At 47.3% G+C, this 22,112-nt stretch overlaps 1 protein-coding gene across 1 annotated transcript in view; it reads left to right on the top strand.

Annotated features, from left to right (window-relative positions):
- Positions 1 to 22,112, top strand: part of magi2b (membrane associated guanylate kinase, WW and PDZ domain containing 2b) — a 162,697-nt gene that overhangs the window by 117,840 nt on the left and 22,745 nt on the right. The window contains exons 7-11 of the mRNA XM_036517545.1: positions 972 to 1,029; positions 1,819 to 1,940; positions 4,190 to 4,372; positions 10,117 to 10,770; positions 21,191 to 21,222. Coding sequence (XP_036373438.1) covers positions 972 to 1,029; positions 1,819 to 1,940; positions 4,190 to 4,372; positions 10,117 to 10,770; positions 21,191 to 21,222 — 1,049 coding nt within the window. The remainder of the gene's footprint in view (positions 1 to 971; positions 1,030 to 1,818; positions 1,941 to 4,189; positions 4,373 to 10,116; positions 10,771 to 21,190; positions 21,223 to 22,112) is intronic.

The raw sequence follows: 22,112 nt of genomic DNA, 5'->3' as shown, positions 1-22,112 counted from the left end.
AGACTGTCACTGTGGTAGAAATAAATATGCAGAAAAATGGTAAATTAGAACTTCCACCGCATAATCTGTAGAATTGAGTTCTTCTTGTGATGATGGGGAAACGCTCAAGTGATAGATTTCAATCTTCACATAAAGTACTGTACCACCCAAAAGCAGTGATTTTCCTAATCGATATCAAATAAATATCCTACAGAATGACATGCCACAATCAGTGAAATGACAGCTCTCTCTCCAGATCGCCATTCTGCATAATGTTTCAGACAGTAGTGGTGTGGACCATTTGGGTGGGTTGTGGTGCAGGTGGAGGGTGATGTGCAGTCTGGAATGCTACACTGTGAGTGTCTAAGTTGCACACACACACATACATGCACATGTGCACGCATTGTCCCACCTTCTCAAAAAAAAAAATGTGCACATACACACACACACACACACACACACACCCAGTGTAGTTTCAGAGTGGGCCCAGTGCTGCGAGTGTCAGTGGGGATTAAGGCAGATACCACATCGCAGCCTGAGGGAAAGTCCTTCAGGGCATTAAAGCCGATTCTCTTCCTCTCTACTGCACATTCAGCCCAAGGTGTGCGCTGCTCTCATTCACATGCAGAACGCTCTGTTTGTGCCCACGGCCTCCTGGCTCAGAGAACCCACACATTCAACACGCATTCAACAACTTCATAGACATGGCGAATTTATCAATACCGACAATCGTATCGATGTGCCTTAAATGGAAAAACAAATTGCATGCAAACACAATTTGTATTATTAATTAAAAGATCTTAGTGGTGTTGTAGCTCCACAGAATGATATTACAGTAATGGTTGTATTAAATGAACAATGTGGAGCAGACTAATTTTGTGAATTGATTTCTTCTTTCCTAGGTAGTATAGGCTGAATAATAAATTCCTTTTTTGTAATTACACATTTTTTGGCTTTTTGTTTTTTTTGTTTTTTTTTTTTTCTCTTCCTAGAGCTTCCGTACGGCTGGGAGAAAATTGACGACCCAATTTACGGCAGTTACTATGTTGAGTAAGTCTCATCCTGCTCTGTTAATTATAGACATTTCAGCTCCTGTATATCCAGCCCTGTTTTATCGATGGGCTGTCTTCCCCCTGCACACCTTACCTCAGCCAGCAAACAGCTGCGCTCCTGGATGTCTGTTTGTGCTTTGGGTTGGGGGGGGGGGGTTTGGGAGGGGTGCAATACATGCCTCCTCTCCGGGGCGTCCATTTTTCCTCATTAATGCACAGTCCACACAGTGGGGTTTGACTATTTTTAGAGCGTTTAGGGAGTGCAGCTGGCTTCCTCCAGCCACGTACAGGACAGATCGCAGCCAAAGAGCTGCTGCTCTGCTGAGTCTGTGAGCCATACAGCTCATACTATCACCCTACACAGTGCTGCCAGCCTCCATGTATGTGACACAGGCTTCTTTGGGTGAAGCACGGTAGCGTATAGGAACTGGTGGGGTTGAATGTTTCCATACTCATAACACATTACGCATGATTGTGACGTATTTTAGGTGAAGCATGTGTAGCTGGTGACTAATTTCTTGACACATATCACGCACTTAATCAGCGGATGGGGAATTGGATACGCACTGTCAACTTATGCTCAGGTGAAAACACGAGGACCCATTTATAGCTCGTAAATTGAATTTCATCCGTGAATTTGAGAAGAGCACGGCTTTCTAGGACATTTAATAACCCGTAGCAATGCGGGTTCGATTCAACACTGTCCTGAAAGCGGTGTAGGGGCTGATATCTGAGCGTGCCTGTCCCGCCAGCCCTGTTGGATCTGCATGTCTTGTCTTTTTCGCAGCCACATAAACAGAAGAACCCAGTTTGAGAACCCCGTCCTAGAGGCCAAGAGGCGCCTGAAACAGCAGCACCACATGCAGAGCCAAGGCCTGTCCTCGATGCCCCTCCCCACTGTATACAGAGGTAACACCCCCCCCCCCCAAGCCTTCTGTATGAATACCCCCCCTCCCCACTTCCAACTGTCTGCTGATCTAAAACCCCTAAATAATACTCCCCTTCCTCACCCCTCCATAAAGAGAGACCCTCCCCTTCCATTGTCTGCAGAGGTAAACCCCTCCCACCATACAGTCTGACCCCTCAATCATCTATAGACCCCCCCCCCAGCCACCTGTGCCCCCCTCAGCAGTCTACATTGCAAGCCCCCCCTCCCTGTCTCAGACTCTTCTCCTCTGTGTGCAAATCTGTCGTTAATGCTGTAAAAGACTCCTCTGTGTTTGATTGCTGATCCTCTGTATCAGCTCCGTGTAACAGTAATGCGGGGTTTTCTGTGAGAGTGCATCACCCCACGCTGTGGGGTGGAGGTAGGACAACGTTGCCTTACCTTCCAAACTGTTCCCTCACTCCCGGTCCCCTGCAGCAATACTGGTCTCTGATCAGCCCAACTTTCAAAGGACTCGCCTGCCAATCACTGATCTGAGATCTGTGTTACTGGGCATGAAGGAGAGTGTGGGAGCTGTTTGAAATGCAGCCCGTTAGTGTGTTTGCTGTTGACGATGTCTCTTTCCCTGTGCGTGCAAGTCCTCAGAGCTCACAGTGCATGACTGATACTTTTGGGCACTGCTGCTAGCCAATTAGCAAGACTCTCTTCTTTGTGACACTGCTAGTAACCGATGAGTGTGGGTTTTCCTCCTTTGTGACATTGCTGGTAGCCAGTGAGTGAGGGCCTCTCTCTTTTATGACGCTGCTAGTAGCCAATGAGTGAGGGTCTGTGTACTTTGTGACATTGCTGGTAGCCAATGAGTGAGGGTCTCTCTCCTTTGTGACACTGCTGGTAGCCAATGAGTGAGGGTCTCTCTCCTTTGTGACAGTCGAGGAGGGCTCCTCCTCAGCAACGTTACCTAGACCCAAACTGGCTCACATGGGCCCCGCCCCCGAGCGCTCCCGCAGCCTCACCGACCTGTCAGAGTTTCCCGAGGACAGGGCAGGAGTGTTCGGCCTGCATGGTACGTCCCCTCCCCACAGACATACGCCCCCTGGTGGAGCGGAGGGATAAGTACACGTAGCACCAGCAGCTTTGATATGCGTTTCTCCTCACTCCTCTTGTCTGTAGTCCTGTTCTCTTTATTTCCTGCTGCTGTGTTCTTTCTTTCTAAGCAGGGCAGCGGAGGCCTGGTCATTTTTGCCTGCTATTTCAGTTACGCATGCTCACTGTGTAGCAGAAATTATTCCTTTCGCAAGCGCGCCACTGAGATATCTGACCGTCTTTCATGCTGCACACATTCGAAAAGCCAACAAAAAAATTAAAAAAAAAAAAAAAAAACTTCCCAAATACATGAACAGCTGTCTGAATTGATGAAAAAAAGAGATCAGAAGAAATCCGGGACCAATATGACGAGCGTTTCGGAGATTGATTCCTCACAGAGGGGAAATTAAATTGACAGCTGTTAAACTTGGCAGCCAAGAGTTTTCTATTTCTTGTTTGACATTGATGAAGCGTTTAAAGAAAGTCTCCCTGTCATCGGGAAACATCCTAGACGGGAGTAATACATACACAGAGCAAGAACAGAGAGGGTGTCTCTGAGACACAGCACACAGCTGCAGAACGTTAGATATCACCGTGCTTTTTCTCTCTCAGAGAGCTGAAATCCACATGACTACAGAGTATGTTGATTTCTTATTTATTTTATTTTTTTTTTTTTTTTTTTTTGCTCCAGGTTGGAGTGTGCATAAATCAGGCAATTAAGCCGCAAACGAGCAATAAAGGGCGGAATCAAAACGAAATTAAGATGGATGCTTTTTGTGGAAGAATGGCTGGGACAACAGAACTCGGACTGGAGCAAAAACGCGTGTCCCCGCTACACCCCCCACCCCCCGCCCCCGTTCTGCCTCACCTGTGTGTGCGCACGGCCTGCCACGTCGCCATTTTTCTCTGCTCTTGTCTGTAGCACCTGCCTGTGAACGTTGACCTCTGACACCTTCACAGCAGAGCCGTTCTGTTTTGAGAGGTGAAGCCCCTCTCTGCAGTAGAGGGAAAGCTGCTTTATAACTTACAGTGTGTCCTTTTCTTTAAACTGTCCTCTTTGGCCCCTCCCATATCCCCACCCCCCACCCTCTTGTCTTATCCCCTGCCCCCATCCCCTCTCCCATCCGCTGCCTCCTCCCCTCTCCATCCTCTCTCCTGCCCCCTCCCTTTCTCCAAACCCCCCCCACAGAGAAGCCCCTCTTCACGCGGGATGCCACGCAGCTGAAGGGGACCTTCCTCTCCACCTCCCTGCAGAAGAGCAACATGGGCTTTGGCTTCACCATCATCGGGGGGGACGAGCCCGACGAGTTCCTGCAGGTGAAGAGCGTCATCCCCGACGGCCCCGCGGCACAGGACGGGAAGATGGACACAGGTAACCCACCCCGCCCCATTAAGCCACGCCCCTCTCCCAAAATACCAGACTCAGACACAGATAACTGCCCATCCCTTTACATTACATTACATTACATTACATTATTGGCATTTAGCAGACGCTCTTATGCAGAGTGACTTACATCGACTTCAATTTTCACAATGCTACCCATTTATAGAGCTGGATTTTTACTGAGGCAATTGTGAGTTACGTACCTTGCCCAAGGGTACAGCAGCAGTGCCCCAGCAGGGAATCAGACCAGCAACCTTTCGGTTACGAGTCCTGCCCCTTAACTACTATGCTACACTGCCCACCCCTCAGTCCCCTCCCCCATAGACCCAACAGTCCCCTCCCTCTGAAAAGAAAGATGGACACGATGGGCTCTAACTACCTTACTCGGCTCCTTCCTTTCCTATATCGGCACAGGTGTGACATGGACACAACCCTTTTTATCTCCTGCTACTGTTCTTTTTCTTTTTCTTTCTTTGGGGGTCTGCTCTTTCACTTAAATATACGCTCACTTTGTAGCAGAGGTTGTGTCTTTCGCCAGGACACCACTTACATATCGGACCGTCTTTGATGCTGCCCTGTTTTGCAAAACATCTCTTGCCCTCTCTGTAGACCTAAACTGCTCTTCATCTCAGCCAGTTTCCAAATGCCAACCCAAAAGGCATTCAGTCTGAGCAAACCATTTACTCTCAGCTGTAAGAGAATCTCAGAGGTGCGTATACCTTTCAAGGCTAAACTTACCTCTGTCTGCTGTCACTGTTAACACATATGTGACAGCTCCAGAAAGTAAAAATATTCTCGCAAGCTTTTGGCCAGATTTCTCAGGTGTAGTGATACAGGCGCATAAGCTTGCCCTGGTTTTTCTAGTGTGTAGAAGCAGAGGTAGGTCTCGCCATAAAGTGAGTGCAGGATCTGCACTGCTGAATTTTTATGATATGAAGGTGATTGTAGAACCAGTTATGGCTACTATATGTGAATATTAGTATTTTCCTATTGCAGACAGATTGAGTATGGGAAAGCGTGTATGATGTGGATCATAAAACGCATTGAAGTATCTTAAAAGTACAGTGCCTTTCATCTAAAGAGCTCTACAATGAAGGGGTAGCTCACCTCAAAAAATGCAACTGCCAGCACATTCATGATACATCTGTTATGGTTGAGAGGCGATTTTAATTCAGCCAGTTGAACCGGGGGGTGATTTGATGGCCAGGCTTGGAGAACCAGATTGGCAATTTGGCCAGGGTGCCGAGATGAACACCCCTACCCCCATGCAACAAAGCGCAGTTCAGCGGGACAGTCTCTCTGCAGCAGTGTTGCCTTGGCAGTCTCTGTAATTGTGTCTCATTGCTACTCTCTGTGTCTGAGTCTCATTGGTATGTCTCTGACAGCGTGTCTCAAATAGTCTCCCTCCGTCTCATTAGGGACAGGCTATATCTCAACTGGAGGGTCCGTCTGTAATTGCATCCCGGCTGGATAGTCTCCCAGTCGGTGCTCTGTGCGTGCCATCTGTGAGTCTGTGTTCGCACATTAATCACTGTGGGAGTGTGTGACGCTGTCGCTCCTGCCTGCGTCTTATGGGAGTGGGACTGCGGCACCATCACTCAGGTACAGAGCTGCGTGGCAAATGCACACACATACACACACACACACACACACGTACACACACATACACACACGAACACACACACACGTACACGCACACACAGACACACACACAGACATACACACATACACACGCACACACATACACACACACGCACATACACACACACACATACACACACGCACATACACACACACGCACACTGACATAGCCATGCACATGTATTAATACATGCGCATGTATACACAGACATGCACATGCACATGCACCCACAGTCACATACACATACACACAGACACACACACACGCATACACAAATCCATACACACACTCATACACGCACACACTCTGATCACTAATTCATAGTTTGCATTTGTCAATGTCCTGGCTCAGTTGTTTGGTTTCCACTGATAGTTCAGTTGCCGGTCACAGTTTGCCTCAGAGCTTCATCTGAGGGACAGATGAGCTGGATATGGCCTTCACTGAGTAAAATGCAGTGTAAACCGTTTGAACAGTTTTCGATGATGAAGGCTTTTTCATGACGTGCTGACGGAGCGTCAGTCCGGTGTTCCTGGAGAGCCTTTGATATCTTCACAGAGTCATTCCATAACTTGATCAGATACAACCTTTTCCGTGTGTCTCAAAAAGCCTGAGGTCATTAGTTAACAGCAGTAGAGTGTGAGATTTTCTACTGCTCCTCTCCCCAATGCCTTCAACTGATCACGCAGATAGACAATATCATAAAAGTAATACTGAGAGACTTTATTACCATATATATCCTATATCAACTGGTTGTATTGCATTTCTGATATCATCTGACTATCGATTACATCTGATGACCTCTGAATTGACTGTATTTCGTATCTGATATGCACTGACCATGATCTGATACAGACAAAATGTACGGTATATCTGATCCAGTTACTATTATATATGTGTCATCCAGGGGCTCTGTTATATATCTGATATCTTGTGATAGTATTGTATGTGATATCTGGTGACTGTGTGTTGTAGGTTATATAGTGTGACTGTATGGTATCATGCACAGTGTGGCTGTGTTTTGCACGGCATGCAGTTGTGGCTGTGTGTGCCGTCATTGGCTGGTTCTCTGACCCATGCCAGATTTGCGGGCTGCTCATTTGTGTGAAGTGGAGCGTGGCCTGGGCCCCCCCGCCCCCCAGTTCTCGGCTCTGACACGGCCGCAGCCAGCCCTCCCCCCCCGGACCCACCACCCTCCGCCTCGGCTGAGCTCCGCGGCAACCTCCCACCGATAAACGGCGGGGAACAGCGCGCGGGCCCGAGCGAGCGTGAAATCTAGGAGCTGAGAACAGCACAGAGCATGCCTCCATTTTCTGCATTGCATCATTTGAGGAATATGCGCAAAAATTGCACTCATTCATTTCTGTTTTGTGTAATGGCTGTCTTAAATATGCTTTAAAACAATTTTTCAATTCTGTACTTATTTACTGCCATACCTCTTGCTGCTGCTGGTTTAATTTTCTTAATGCATGGCGAGGACCCTTAATAAACTGCATTGCTGTTATTTCTGTCTAGACGTAATGACGAGCCAGGACTGGCTGAAGAGATTGTTCTCGTCCGTAGTGTTCTTATGTCTGTAGAAGAAATCAACAGCTTTTATGATCAATAAATGAGTGTGAGATGAAGGTAAGTAAGCTGATTACGGCACAGTGAAATCGCTGTACAAATAAGTGCTGTTAATTCAATGTTTACGCAATGCAGACGCAGTGAGATGACTTATTTCTACCCATTCTGCAGTATAACTTGCTGTAGGATCTTCTGACGTACTGTGCAACACCAGCTCTGCTGTTTTTAGCGTGGATGGCAGCCCGCTTGCGTGTCCCCTGACACTTCAGGAGGATTTCACTGCCACAGACTGTGAGCATCAATCAGTCACCGACTGTCCTCAGCACCTCATGCCTGCTCCCTCAGTGACAGAGATAGAGATGGCAGCCCTGTCCTTCCTCATGCGTTTGTGTGCGTGTGTGTGTATGTGTGTGTGTGTGTGTGTGTGTGTGTGTGTGTGAGACCCCAGAGTGGCCCCGTTGTGTGAGCGTTAAGTGCTGAGATGCAGCGGGCTGCATGGTGCAGTGTTGGGCTAGCCAGAAGTCCCGTTTCCCGTCCCGTCCCGGAAGTCCCGTTTCACTCAGAGTCTACACTGCTCTGATCTGTCACGCGTGTTTATAGTACCACGTTTGGATGAACTTCTGTGAATGACAGAGCAAAACAGAACGCGGTAGTTGTACATCTTGAACTGCTTGTACTGTACTGTGTTTCAGCCTGGTGAAGCTCTGATGAGGAGTTCTGATGATAAAACGCCTGAGGTGTGTGAAGCTTTAATGTGCACTGTTTGAAAGCTTTAGGGATTTATACAGCAGCTTTTTTATTCTCATGAGATGGTGGCAGACTCAGCCTGCCTACCGCAACCACAGACTCTGAATCAACTGAAGTTTGGTGGGATAGGATTGCAAAACTACCCTCACAAACACTTATACTCATTTTAATATGACTGTTGCTGTAAAGAAAAAATGTTATGGCTGGAAAAGCAAAGATTATATATGTGTGTGTGTGTGTGTGTGTGTGTGCTCTTCTGCATCCACGTGTGTGTGTATGTGTGTGCGTATGTGGGAGAATCTGTCCCTTGGGTTAGCTGTCCGCAGGAATGGATCTCCGGAACATTCTGGGTATCAGGATCAGGAGGTCGTGTAGCAATCGTTTGTTTCCCCGGGGTGAGGGAAGTTATCGATTCTGAAAAGCAGGCTCAAGGCGAACGTCGACTTCGTTTACAGAGATTAATTAAAGCGGCCAATGCGCTGGGATGCCGTGAGGTTTGCATTGCTGCTGTCAGAAACCTGCTGCTCGTTAGACGTCTCATCAGGCTCTTTCGTGACTGCAGCTGCGTCCTGCTGTCATTCTGTGAGACCTGCAAAGCATGCTGGGACACATAAGGTGTGTCCTGGGTGCCTACTTTGTTTCGGTCCTGATTCGCTCGCTCCGCAGTGATTTGGGGCGGCCTGGGGGAGGGCGCTGTTCTGCCCCCTCTCTCACACTGAATCCATCCCCATATTACTGCATAGGGTATTTACACATCATGGCTTCTCCCAATTAATTGCTTAATAATTATCATCATTTGTAACCAGGGTAGGACTGGAAACACATTAAAGGGCTAAATGTGTGTTCTGGCTTGGGCTTTGACCTAATCTAATGGATGTGTGACAAACTAGCATCTTTTGATCTCATTTCATTGGGTGCAAAACGTAATGTGCCATGGACTATTACGTTAGGAAAAATGTCTCCTGTCAGGGCCAGTGCTGTATTATTTTCATGTCAGTAATTACTGCAGGTTTTATACACTAGACTCAATAACTGTTTTATGGTGATGTTAGCGCAGGGCCTAAGATGATCACAGGTCTGCCTGTGTGATTAGAGCACACAGTTCAGCCATCTGAGACAGCTTTACTCTCCTTTTTGCTTCTGTTGTAGTCTGTCTTCAGGTTTATTTCCAACAGTGAGCTGTCTCTGATCAACCAACAGAACAACCAGCAAAGTTGCACTTACCTACCGGAATGCTCTACTACAAGCCTGTGTTCCCTCCCGACCACTACACTCTGCTACCAAACAGCATCTGGTGGTCCCGTCACATCGCGGCACAAACTCACTGTCCAGAACTTTCTTTCCTGTTGTCCCCCGATGGTGGAATGACCTTCCACACTTCATCCGTTCTGCTGAATCCCTCACTGTTTTTAAGAAACATCTGAAGACACAGCTCTTCCGCACTCACCTGATCACCTGAATAACTACCACCTAAAGCAATTTATTATGTTTACTTTAAAATTGAATGGTTTATTGTACTTGTGTCTCTACCAGCTAGCTTGTACCTTGTCTGGCCAGCTATTGAAACTTGGTCAGGCGGCAATTCTATTATTGTGACTCCTTGTATGACTTTCACTTGTGCTGCACTCTGCCTCACTTGTAAGTCGCTTTGGATAAAAGCGTCTGTCAAACGAATAAATCTAATGAAATGTAACGTTATCAACCCCTCCGCCCCTCTGACCACACTCTGCTTCTCTGACCCGTCTGAACAAGCGCTCCCGTGTCACCCCCTCCCCCCCAGGTGACGTCATCGTCTACATCAACGACGTCTGCGTTCTGGGCACCACGCACGCCGACGTGGTGAAGCTGTTCCAGTCGGTGCCCATCGGCCAGAGCGTGACCCTGGTGCTGTGCCGCGGCTACCCGCTGCCCTACGACCCAGAGGACCCGGCCAGCAGCCTGATCTCCCCCATGGGGCTGATGGAGCGTCCCCTGCTGCTCAACGGCAGGAACAACTACGACAACTACATGGAGTACGTGTCGCGGACGGCTCGTTTCGTGCAGGAGCACGGGGACCAACTCCCTGCCCCCCCCCAACAGCAGCAGCCCCCCCACCCCGGCGACACCCACCTGGATGGCTCCCTGTCGGCCCCCGCCCCGCACGAGGACAACGTCTCCATGGCATCGTCGGGGGCGACGCAGGCGGAGCTCATGACCCTCACCATGGTGAAGGGGGTGGACGGCTTCGGCTTCACCATCGCCGACAGCCCCACAGGGCAGCGGGTCAAGCAGGTTCTGGAGCCCCAGGGCTGCCCGGGCCTGTGCGAGGGAGACCTCATCGTGGAGATCAACCAGCAGAGCGCACAGGGACTCAGCCACGCCCAGGTGGTGGACCTCCTCAAGGAGTGCGCCGTGGGCACTGAGACCGCCCTCGTCATCCAGAGGGGAGGAGCAGGTAAGGAGGCGTCGTTCTGCTCGCCGTCTATCTCTCTCTCTCGCATGGCGTTGGGGGGGGGGGGCGGGTGAGTCTGTCCTGTCCGCGTCTGAGACCGCAGTAACCCATCATACAGGTTTAGCTGGCTGCTGAGGTGAGCAGACACGCCGCTGCTCTCCTCCGCTGCTCTCCTCCGCTGCTCCTGTGCGCTCTGACCTCAGCTACAGAAACCCCCAGCCACAGCAAGGGCACATGGACACAGAAAAAAAGTACTCTGCAAAGAGGATTCACCTTCATTTTCATTTCCTAGGAATTTTTCAGGTTCTGATCATCGCTCTGTAGTAATTCGCCGAAAGCCGGCACAACGAATAGATTGACTGGCCGGTTGGTTGATTGATTGGTTGAAGGGTTAATTGATCGGCTGATGGGTTGATTAGTTGCTTAGTTGATAGATTGATTGATGGACTGTACTGCTTTTGCCTCGCTTTCGACCAAAGCTGAGGCATTTGTGGGTTTATTTTTCCTTCTAATGTTAAGTGACGAAGTGACCTTGATTTGCCAGCATTATCCTGTGCACTTCTAAAAATAGAGCAGCTCCTTTTTTTGTGGCTCCTTTGCAGACAGCTGGACGGTTTTCTTTTGCTTTCTTTGGCAGAAAAAAAAATCATTTTTTAACTTTCATAGCATGGTGGAGATCTTGGTGACCTCAAAAGGCCTGCTGAAATATTGACAATGAAATAAAAGTACGTTAAAAATGTATTATCTTAAGTACATAGTAGATTAGTGTTTTATATGCTGAACGAATATGGTGCAGTATTTGTAGAACTGTACTGATACAAATTTAAGTACTGTCTTAATGTTACCACCTTATTTAATTTGAAGTAAAAAATGCTGTGCAGGTGGTCAGGCTTTTCAAATTTAAAATTTAATTGATAGCCACGTCTCTTGAGAAACATGTCCACTTACACATGTGTAATTGTGCATATTATTATTGCACCTAGTCACTGTTCTTTTCAACAAATTTTGTTGTTGTGGTCAATTTGGCCAGTTGCTGCATCAGACCATTCCTTAATATCATTAACATTTCAGTGTTTTTGATAAATATTTTCACCATTTTTCTGCCCTGCAGGTGTGGTAGTGTCTGTTTGAGAGTATGATAAATCTTTGTCACAGAAATCGTCAGGGTATTTAATGTTAGCATTTTTGTGTTGCTAAATGCTTATTCTTAATTATATGTTGCACCACTTCTGTCGTGTGACCTCTGAGCAGAACAGATGAACAGATTTTATGGGTTTCTATCCAGATGTTTAGCCAGCTGGATGTGTGGTCCACTTATGGAACTTGTGCATTAATGTAGCCTGATGTGTCATTAGAAATGTTGAGGAGTTCTGGTCTCTAGGACAAAGAGGTTAATGTATCATTAATGTTTTCTTTCACTCAAGACTTCTTGGTTATCTGTCATATTATGGATGAGGTCAAACTTGCTGGACTCTGTTGATAAATTTGAGCATTTTGTTGGCACAGGTAAAGACACACACAACTGACCATGTTTTATAGCCATATGCACACACAAACACACACACACAGGCGCGCACACATGCACACACACCAGGTAGATTGAGACGAGTTCAGCACAACCATAGTGAAAGCACTGCCTAATTGTTCTTGTCTCTGTCAACTCCCAGACCAAAACAGCCAGGGGAACAGGGAGCAGCTAACCTGAGTCTAGCACTTAGCCTGCTTTGATTCCCAGCACAGTGACTTCATGACGGACTCATTCTCTAATACCAATAAGTTCCATCTCCTGAGTCAGTGAGATGAGATTCTCCCTGGCAGGAGACTTCACTCTGGCTCCTGGCTGCTTGTGTGTATCCATCTGCCTTCAGGTGCCCACTGTTTCCTATTTGTTCAGTCAGTTTAGCCTGCGGTCCTTGAGAGAGCTAACCGAGTGTGAAATGTTGCTGGGATCTGCGCGTTTAAACATTGGGTGAGATCCAGTTCAGCAGAAACTCGGCATTTACCGACAACAACCGCGTTGTGTGTTCTGGATCCAGCACACATATACTCTCAGCAAAATATCCCTTTCTGTTATCAGGTGAGTTCGATCGATGTTCTGTTTAGTACAGCCATCCTGAGACTGTTGTAAGCAATATGTACACAATGAGTTTTTCTACACGGTTTTGCTCCTGAGAGTGTTGATCCACAGGATGGTCTCCAGGCTTCTCACTCGGAGACATTGCAGATTCAATATCTGTATTGCTCAGCGTGGTTTAGGAGGGGGATGTCATTCAGCTGAGTGGTGTGACTCAATTTCAGTCAGTCTGTTTGAGGTATGAAGGTTAATGATGATATGTGCATGATGGAAAAACATCCCATAATTAGGAGGCGGAGCGTGAGCTCAGTAACGCAGTGGGGAGTGGATTGGATGCAGCTCTGGGCTGGAGCTTCTACATGTGGAGGAAAGAACTCATACATCTGTTTCACTCACCGGTGGAATGAGTAGAGCTGTCAATCAAACGGAATGCGAACGGATGTCTCCACTTCTCGGAGGTCGGGAAGCACTCTGGGGAAACCCGGCTAGTAAGAGCAGATTTATGAACAGGAATCCGACGTCGGCTAGTAATGTCTGACTCACAGAATGATGCATCAGCTGACCTTCTGTGGCTGGCATTGGAGGATGAAGTCACCCGTAGTAACCCTCCCCAACATCACTCAGACGGAGAATCTTCTGCACAACAGAATGAAAACCCGGACATCTCCTGAACCTGCCGGACGATCCACTGTCATCACCCTTGTGTGAGAGGGCAATTGTGGGAGGGGCCAGGGCTTCAGTCCAGGAGTAAAACTCTGTGTATTGAGGAGGATAAGGATCATTTCCTGATTGGCAGAAATTGTTTATCTGTAATCCTGAAGATGACACTGCATGCAGAAGGGGTCGGAGTTGTCTAAATTCCTGCAGACAGTATGATTCCAGTGAGGGTGCACCGAAAGTAAGCTGTGGAGAAAAGAAGAAGAGGCCACTCCCTTGTTTTGGAGGACAGGAGCAATATAGAGTTCCAAAGGGGTGACTAAAGGGACCGGTTTCCTGTTTCCTGTTTTCGTCCATAGCGTCAGGGTTTCAGAGACTTCTACTCGCAAAAACCAGCAGGCGTCCTCGTGACTGCCTTTCGGGTCCTGTTGCCGGCTGCTTCCCAGATCTTCCTCTATTGCCTAATTTAGTTAAACCTTTTCACCTGTGTAGTTAGTCTAGTCATGTGTTTTGTGTTCTTTATAAGCCCTGCCTGCTCCTTTGTTCAGTGCTCAGTCTTGAGCTGCCCTGCCTTGTGTGCTTTCTGGTGTTCTAAGTTTGCTTGTTTCTAGTCACTAGTAAAGATTCTTTGTCTTTTAAAACCTATCTTTGTTTTTTGCACAATCTCTGCATCTGGATTCCTCCTGTTCAACTGTTACACATATTGCCTGTCAGTGCCCTATTCACTACTGCACATGCGCCTAAATACAGTACAGACATATGGCTTAGAGTTGCTCCTGTGTGAATGTTTGCGCGTGAACGCTGCCCACGGCCCCGTGAAAGGTGAGCCCAGTTATATTTAGCCGCATCACATCAAAGCACACAGCGTTTAACTCTGCCACAGCGCGGCCGAAGGAATTCTGAGAGCAATAACGGCGCGTCTGTTGTTTGACATCTCATTACAGACGAGCCGAATGAGCTAAAGGTCAAAGGCGCAGCGGCACAATTAAGTGAGCTGTTGCCGAAAGCCGCAGAAATGACGTGCGATACGGCGGTTCAGGTGTGATCGCGCGAGTGGGTGAAATGATGCCATCGTCCTGACAACGCTGTTTTCGTGATATCCTTTACCAAAGCACATAAAGTCAACATACAGTTCCTAGACTTAACACAAATATCTTGACATGAAGAGACTCGTTTAAGCTTGTCACATTGAGGATTTAGCCGAGCCATTATCCACACAAATAAAACTGTCACTGTTCAGGCGAAGTGATGTTCCAGTCTTAATGTAATACAAAGAGGCACTCATGTTAGAAATTGGACTCCAGCCATACATTCTAATTAAATATTCCTGTCTGGCTTGCTGTAGTCCGGCACCTCTGCTCATCTCGTTTGATAAAATGCGAAGGCAGCGTCGAGATCTCGTTTGCTATCCCTTACTTAATGAACGATCGTTAGTCATTTTGCCACGTGGCCCCTTTCAGAGGGCATTTCATCGGGCCGGTAACACCATGCGGACTGTCAGTCACCTTCCCCAGTAAGCCGGGTGAGAGGAAGCACTACATGTACCCCAGGATCCGGGCTCCTTTGTGCATAAGCGCAGCTCTGATTGCTTCCAGATGGCTGTGTGGGCAGATCAGCCATGCGCAGCCTTCATTAAGCGTACGAACGCTCCAGACCAGTCTATCACCATCTATACACACACAGAGAGACTCGGCCGGACGCCATCTGGTGGCCGCACTTGGCAAAGGCAGGAGCGTGCGGTGGAGGAGATCCGACAGTGTAATTAAAACCTCATCCCCCCCCCCACCAAAAGCCCGGGCCCTTTTACAGCTCTTTTATTTCAGGTTTCCATGGCAACCTCCCGTGACAGTTCAGTGCGGGAGATCGCAGATTATCGCCGACGGTGATGATCTCGATCCTGACTGTGGTGTTGCGGTTTAGTAATGCACAGGTATCCCACGGTGTTTGCCGAAGTTCTTTCATTTCCTCACCTGTCCAGTGTCAAGTTGCCATGGTCCCCAGGAGGTTTGCCATGACGGCTGCGTATCTTGTGTCTCGTGAGACACTGCAGGTCAGGTGTCTGCTCGTTATAAACTCTTCAGGCCAGTGTGCTGGTAGTCTATGAAGACTCTGTGGTTTAATGTTCTCCCGGTGGCCAGTAGTCCATTAGGACCATGTGGTGTTCTGATAGTGTGTTCTCTGTGGACTCTCAGGGCTACTGTGCTTTTGGAAGTGCCGTTGCTGGGTGTATTCTGGGAAGTCACTGTGCTAAATACAGGGTGTATGCAAGATCTTAACTATCATTTGTTACAGGCATGTCTGAGGACATAATTGTTGTGTTCATTCTGTGTGTGGGTGTGTGTAGTATTCTGTGAGTGCATGAATTTCTTACTACAGTGGCTATAGGGTTTTTGTGTGAGGGATCATTACTGTGTTGGTGCTTGGTGTATATGAGGTCGCTGTTAGTGACCACTTTGAATCAGCTGTCAAAATAACAGAATGTTTTCACTAAGTGCAAGGATGGGCTTTTGCCCCTTTATAAAGGGGGAAAAATGGCTGTTCATTATCACCAGAGCTAAAGTCCATGCACTGCAGCCGGTCTCATTAGCGGCTGTCTTATTATAACCATTACCATTAAAACGCTTAACTTCTCCCATGACGATCTCAGAGACGGATCAACTCGGCGGCGATAATTGGTTCTGTAAGTTAGTGAATACCAATTTTACTCGCACACGCTCACGCAGAGGGGGGGAGAGAGGGGCGCATTGTGATGAAGCTGCTTCCGAAGGCAGTGTGGCCGCCGCTGAGATTGGGCTGTGTGTTTCCTCGCAGACTGAATCAGGAGGCCTCTCACAGACCATCCTGTGCCCTGTCACTGCCTTCACGGTTATTCCGCTCAGAGGTGCCACCCGCAGACGGCGTTATCGATGATCATCTTGGCGAGGGAGTGTTCCAGCCGATGAGCTTCCTCACCAACGCAAGGATTATTTGGAATGAAGCAGGATCTGTAATTCATTGGCTAAGAGTGAGGGCTGTCTGACGCGGGCTTCCTGCCAAAGCCGAGACCGAGCTGTCTGACCGAGCTTTTTCCCATGATGCACCATTTCGTGCAACTCTTAAGGCCTGAGCCAAGCGAATGTAACACTCGGTGCAAAAGGAGGCCTCAGATCGCGCTGAGGAAGGAAGCACTGCAATGTGAAGGTCCTATCAGAAACTCAAGTTAGTCTCCACGGGCCTGTCTTCGAGGCAGAACAAGGACAGACTGTAGTAATGAGTGCTGCTCTTAAATGCAGATCTCTTAACCAGAGGGTTTTGAGTTCACATCCTTGAGTGGGAAGCTACTGCTGCCCCCTTTGAGAATCTTACGAAACTCTAGCTGCACTCATGAGAAGCATGTTTGCTCATTGAGATAGTACTGTATATGCAAGTCTGCCATACAGTAGCAATACCAACAGAGCACATCTTTCCAAAGGTTCCCTTGAGACCACACTGTTTGAAGCTGTGTCTGTACTGGGAGCAAAAATTACACCAGCAATGCGGTCTTAATGTAGCGGAAGAGATCGTTTGTAGTGCAAACACCCCTGCTGCTCAAAACGTATTCTTATAGGTTATGAAAGGTACACTTACTTGCATGGTTGCGCTATCCAGATTCTGCTTAGATATTGAACACTCCCCCGTTGTAGATGCCCCACAGTGGAAGCTGCTGGAGTGCATTGCAGAGACAACCTTCCTGCACTGGAAAGACTGCGTGGAATTAAATAGAAAGCGATGTTTTCGGGCGGCGCGCTTTGTCTGATCTCTTCCACCTCGTCAACCCCTCGGTCCCAGGGCGGGGGCGCATGTGACCAGGCATGGAATGAGGCTGTCACCCTTTAAACAGGAGTGGGGAAAAAAAAAACAACGCGTTAATTTTGCATTAAACGCATCATGCGGCCTCAGAAGTGATAGGCGGAGTTGCGGTGGCAGGTGGAGGGCCGTGGCAGGGGCCGCGTTTTGGGGGGGGTGATTAATGAGGGGGCTGTGGGCTGCAGGAGGCTGGATGTAATCGGGATAAAAGGGCTGCCTAGCTGGGGACGCAGGGGAACAGCATGCCCTCTCTCTGCTGCCCGGCCCGCAGACTAAAGGCCCCCCGCTACAATGAGATTTAAAGCCAGATTCACTTCATTTGTCCTCTCTCCGTGGTGCCAAAGGAAGATGCATGAGCACGTCACAGCTCACCGGTGTGTTCCATTACTGCTGTTGTTATCATCAATTTGTGCATTTGGAAAGCTGGCGTGCGTAATACTGTGTACATATACGGCAGTATAAGTCTTTAGAATAGAGTTACATAATAGGATAATCATACATCATCACGCGCTTTCATTGTGAAGTTACATTAGAATGTAAATGTGATTTGATTTACTCCAGCTCTGGAGTGATGCTGTCGGATACGGTTCCAGCTTGCAGCTTCAGCACCACGGACAGCTCTGGTTGACATCATCATCGTGAGCCCCTCTCTCTCAGGGCCTGGCCCATATTTATCTTCATAAAGAGTTCTGACCCCTCCCCGGAGCTGCAGCAGGGCTCCACACTTACTGAAGAGCAGGACATTTCCCTGGAAACGCTGGCAGCATCAGCACCACGGCCAGCTCCCAGCAGCTCCCCTGCAGGTCGGGCTGTGCAGTAAGCACCACGGACAGCTCCGCACACGATCACCCGCAGTGCAGGCTAACAACGCAACGGCAGCGTTGTCACGGCAGTGCCATGGTTACCCAGCACCCGCGCTGTCCTGCAGACCAGCAAGTTCTGCATGCTGTTTCATAGGGTGGCAGTGTAGCATAGCGATTAAGGAGCAGGACTCGTAACCGAAAAGTTGCCAGTTCAATTCCTTGCTGGGGCACTGCTGCTGTACCCTTGGACAAGGTACTTAACCCAGAACTGTAAGTGACGTAAGTCGCTCTGGATAAGAGCATCTGCTAAATTACAATAATACAATGTAATGTTTCAACATCCACCGTCTCACGGACAGGTTTGCACTCAGTTTCACTGTAGTGGCTGCACCACTGTATCCTCAGCCGGTCGTTCATGTTTTCGCTGGAGAAGGACCACCTCCCGCCCTCTGCCTGTTCCGATGCATTTCATCACCATTGGTGCATTCAGTCTTGCTGACACTAGTGATTATCATCGAACCAGCGTGCTTGAAGGGCCTCGGACCGCTCTAATCACACTGCCACTCCACCATACTCGCTCTTCATCAGAGCCCCAGCCTGTGGGACTGCCATCGAAAGGACACGCGGAAAACGCATCACACACGCTCAAAGCAAACAAAGCATTATGAGTGTGTGTCCTGTATCATAGCACTCAATCTCTTTTCCAAGACATGAAGAATTTCTTTGTCTTTTCTTCTCTTTAGAATATGCTGTGTTGGTAGCAGTAAGTAATGTAAGTGAATTCAGCAATATGATATGAATATATAAATGTATTTTTTCTTTCAGAGTGGTAAAACTCCTAGCTCTAAAGATGTAGCAGTCTCTTGTACACAGTGTTTTGTTTGTTTACTGTAAGTTAGCTGAGATCCCGCAGGCACTGGTAAACATTGGGTTCTCTGATGAAAGGGTCCACACGCTTCCATTGCTTGAATTTATTTGGCGAGGGTGAGATGTTCTTCTCTATGATGTAGTGAGCTCAATTTTTAAATCCCACTCTTTTTCCTCACATCTTTTCCCGTTTTAGGACATCCATGAATGGCTAAAGAATATTCCAGAACAGACATATGTCTTTAACTTTACTGCGACAAAACCTTGAAATGCTGACACCTGTTTTTTTATTTAAACACTGGTGGCTGGTGAACAATAGTGACCCATACATGACATTTGATGACCTACTGGAAGACATGAGTATGGCCCAAATGCACATCAGGGAGCAGTTCTGTTTTTATTTTTGACCCTTTTTTTCACTGTGCTCCCTCTCCACTCACTGTTGATTAGGGGCAAGTTTGCGGTGTAATCGAATTATTAAGGAAACTGTAGTGTAAGCATGGGGCATAATGAGCATAGTCACCCGCTAATCTAATCCTGTCCATTTGCATACACTCATTCGTTCCTGGGGGGTGTACGCATGGAACCACATGAAAGACAGGAAGAACGAAATTGAATCAGGAAGACAGAGGATGTTATTTGCCTTTTTTTTTTTTACCAAGACCAATGTGGAAATAGTTTGAGGCAGAAATTTAGAATTTCATTCTTTTGATGTTTGCGGGCGCTCTTGTGTTCTTGGAACACTCCGAGAGGTGCATTTGAATTCCAGAATGCCTTCTGTGCTGTGTGCTGTAATTATTTTCCAGGGCCAGCCATTGTTGCCTTTCACAGGCTTATTCTGTTGTCTTATAAAGAGAGCACTGCATTGTTCCAGAGGCTTGGCATTGCAGTGAAGAGGTTGGGAAACTAATGAAGAGGTGAAAGACCCTGTGGAGTCTGGGTAACTGCTGATCAAATATGACACAAGCCAAAGAAAGTCAGACCCATTCCAGATCTGAAATTCGCGGAAGTGGAAGTGGAAAAACACCTTGACCTGTACTGTTCAGTGTGCGAAAACAAAAAAAGCCAAAAAAGGGGTTTTTAAAAATAACTACAGGTTACATTAACTGAGCTCTTTACGCAGGAAAATTATACCCCTGAATTAATATTCTCTCTAATTAGATAATCACATGATAAAATAACAATTCAAATAGGCTTTTTGTTGTTGTTTTTATTTATGTGACATGTTTGCTTTTGATTTAAACTCCTTTTCCAGGGGCTGTTGATGTAGCTTGGAGATTATTCTGAGCTGCTGGCCAAGATGCAGTTGCCGCTATGTAGCTATATACTTATTCCATGAAATATTAAGTTAAAAGCAGGCCTACAGCAAATGATGTAATAATGCTGAAAATAAATGCAATGGGGGATTCATTAACAGTTGTATGTAGTAAGTCGTTCCTGAAATGGAATCCATTAGAGTGCATGGCAGCAATTGAAACACTACAGGTTTGTAAGGTGTCTTACATTAAAGAGTAACAGGGCTGTCATGTGAGTGGCAGAGGTCTGACAGTGCGGAACTCAGACATACCTTCGGTGTGGAAGGACTGGAATACTCTCTGTTCTCTCTCTGTTCTGACCTACATCGCAATCAGAGTTGCAATCAGCCCCCTACACACCAAATGCAAAATGTATTAAGACTTTCCAGTGTTATTTAGGCTCTCGCTGTTCTATAGTGCATTTGGCCAGGAAGTTCAGACCGAAGAGAACAAGCACAAAGGACAAACTTACAGCGTGGGGTTTAGAATTACAGTGAGTTGAACTGTCTGGTCTCCATGTTTAGGATTGCAGTGTCCAGCTGTCTGAGAACTACAACTCTCCTGGGACTCTGGTAGTGATTGTGGTAGTGAAATGTAGGGGCTATTAGACCCCCCCCCCACACACACACACACACACACACACGCTCACACACACACATACACATATGCAAACACATCTCCAGACTTAAGGCCTTCTTCAGGACAGTGGTCAGAGAGAAGACAGGTAGAGTCATGGCTGCCTGCTCCTCTGGATGAGATGAGAGGGAATGTCTGTTTTTTGGGGGTTTTTTATTTGCCTTCTCTGGCTTATCCTACCTTTAATAATGACACACCGTTTCCATTTCATGTAAATAGGTGCTCTGTTCTCTAGGCTAAACATTTTTGTTTTCTTACTATTGCAGGTCAGTTTTCACCCTGGAAGACCTCTAAACAGGTAAAATGCATTGTCTCCCAAACATAAGCTCTTCCTTTTGCTCTATATGACGTCTCAATAGCCCACGTATGAACCATAGCTATCGTGTGCTGTTTACGTGCTTTAGTTACCTTGTAAAACTTCTCTTAGCCTCTTGTGTTAATTATAGCTACAGTGTGCTGCTAGTATGTTATAGCATCTCTATAACTCTTGTATTAACCATACCTACAGTGTGCTGTGAGTGTGTTATAGTATCTATATAATTCATGGGTTAGCCATAACTGCAGTGTGCTATTAGTGTGTTATTGCATCTCTATAACTCATGTAGTAACCATAGCTGCAGTGTGTTGCTAGTGTGTTATAGAGTCTCTGTAACTCCTGGGTTAACCATAGCTGCAGTGACTGCAGTGTCTTTGTTGCTGCTATGACTTGGCTTTGAGGGGTGTGTCAGCCCTCCTGCTCTCTGTTACCTGCAGAGGGAAGGGTTAAAAAATAACATGGCCTGGCCATAGATATAAAATTTCTAGACTGGTCCCACACATTAAATACAACAGACAAATGTGTAAGAGAGAGCAGGATTTCCATATTAGATAAGATGGGCCTAAGTCTGTGTCCAAAATGTAATGCAGTTCTGCATCTAGACTGAGCATAATTCTATACCTACAGTATGACAGAAACTGCTGGGATTTCTGTTTCTCCTGGGTGGGTCTGTATCACAGTGCCATTTTGCACAGAGCAGGGTCTAGTATTTGTATATCTATGGTCCCAACATTCAGCATGCTCCCCTATCTCACTTACGCATGCCTGTCCCTCATCATTGGGATCTCTCTAGAGGAACTGCTGGCTTCCCCTGTTCCTCTCTCATGCTCAGCTCTCATTGGATTTATTTTTTTTTTGGGATTGCTTTAATT

The sequence above is a fragment of the Megalops cyprinoides genome, chromosome 23, assembly GCF_013368585.1.
Source record: "Megalops cyprinoides isolate fMegCyp1 chromosome 23, fMegCyp1.pri, whole genome shotgun sequence".
NCBI lineage: Eukaryota > Metazoa > Chordata > Actinopteri > Elopiformes > Megalopidae > Megalops > Megalops cyprinoides.
The sequence above is the reverse complement of the archived record's forward strand: the minus strand, read 5'-3'. Positions and strand labels throughout refer to the sequence as shown.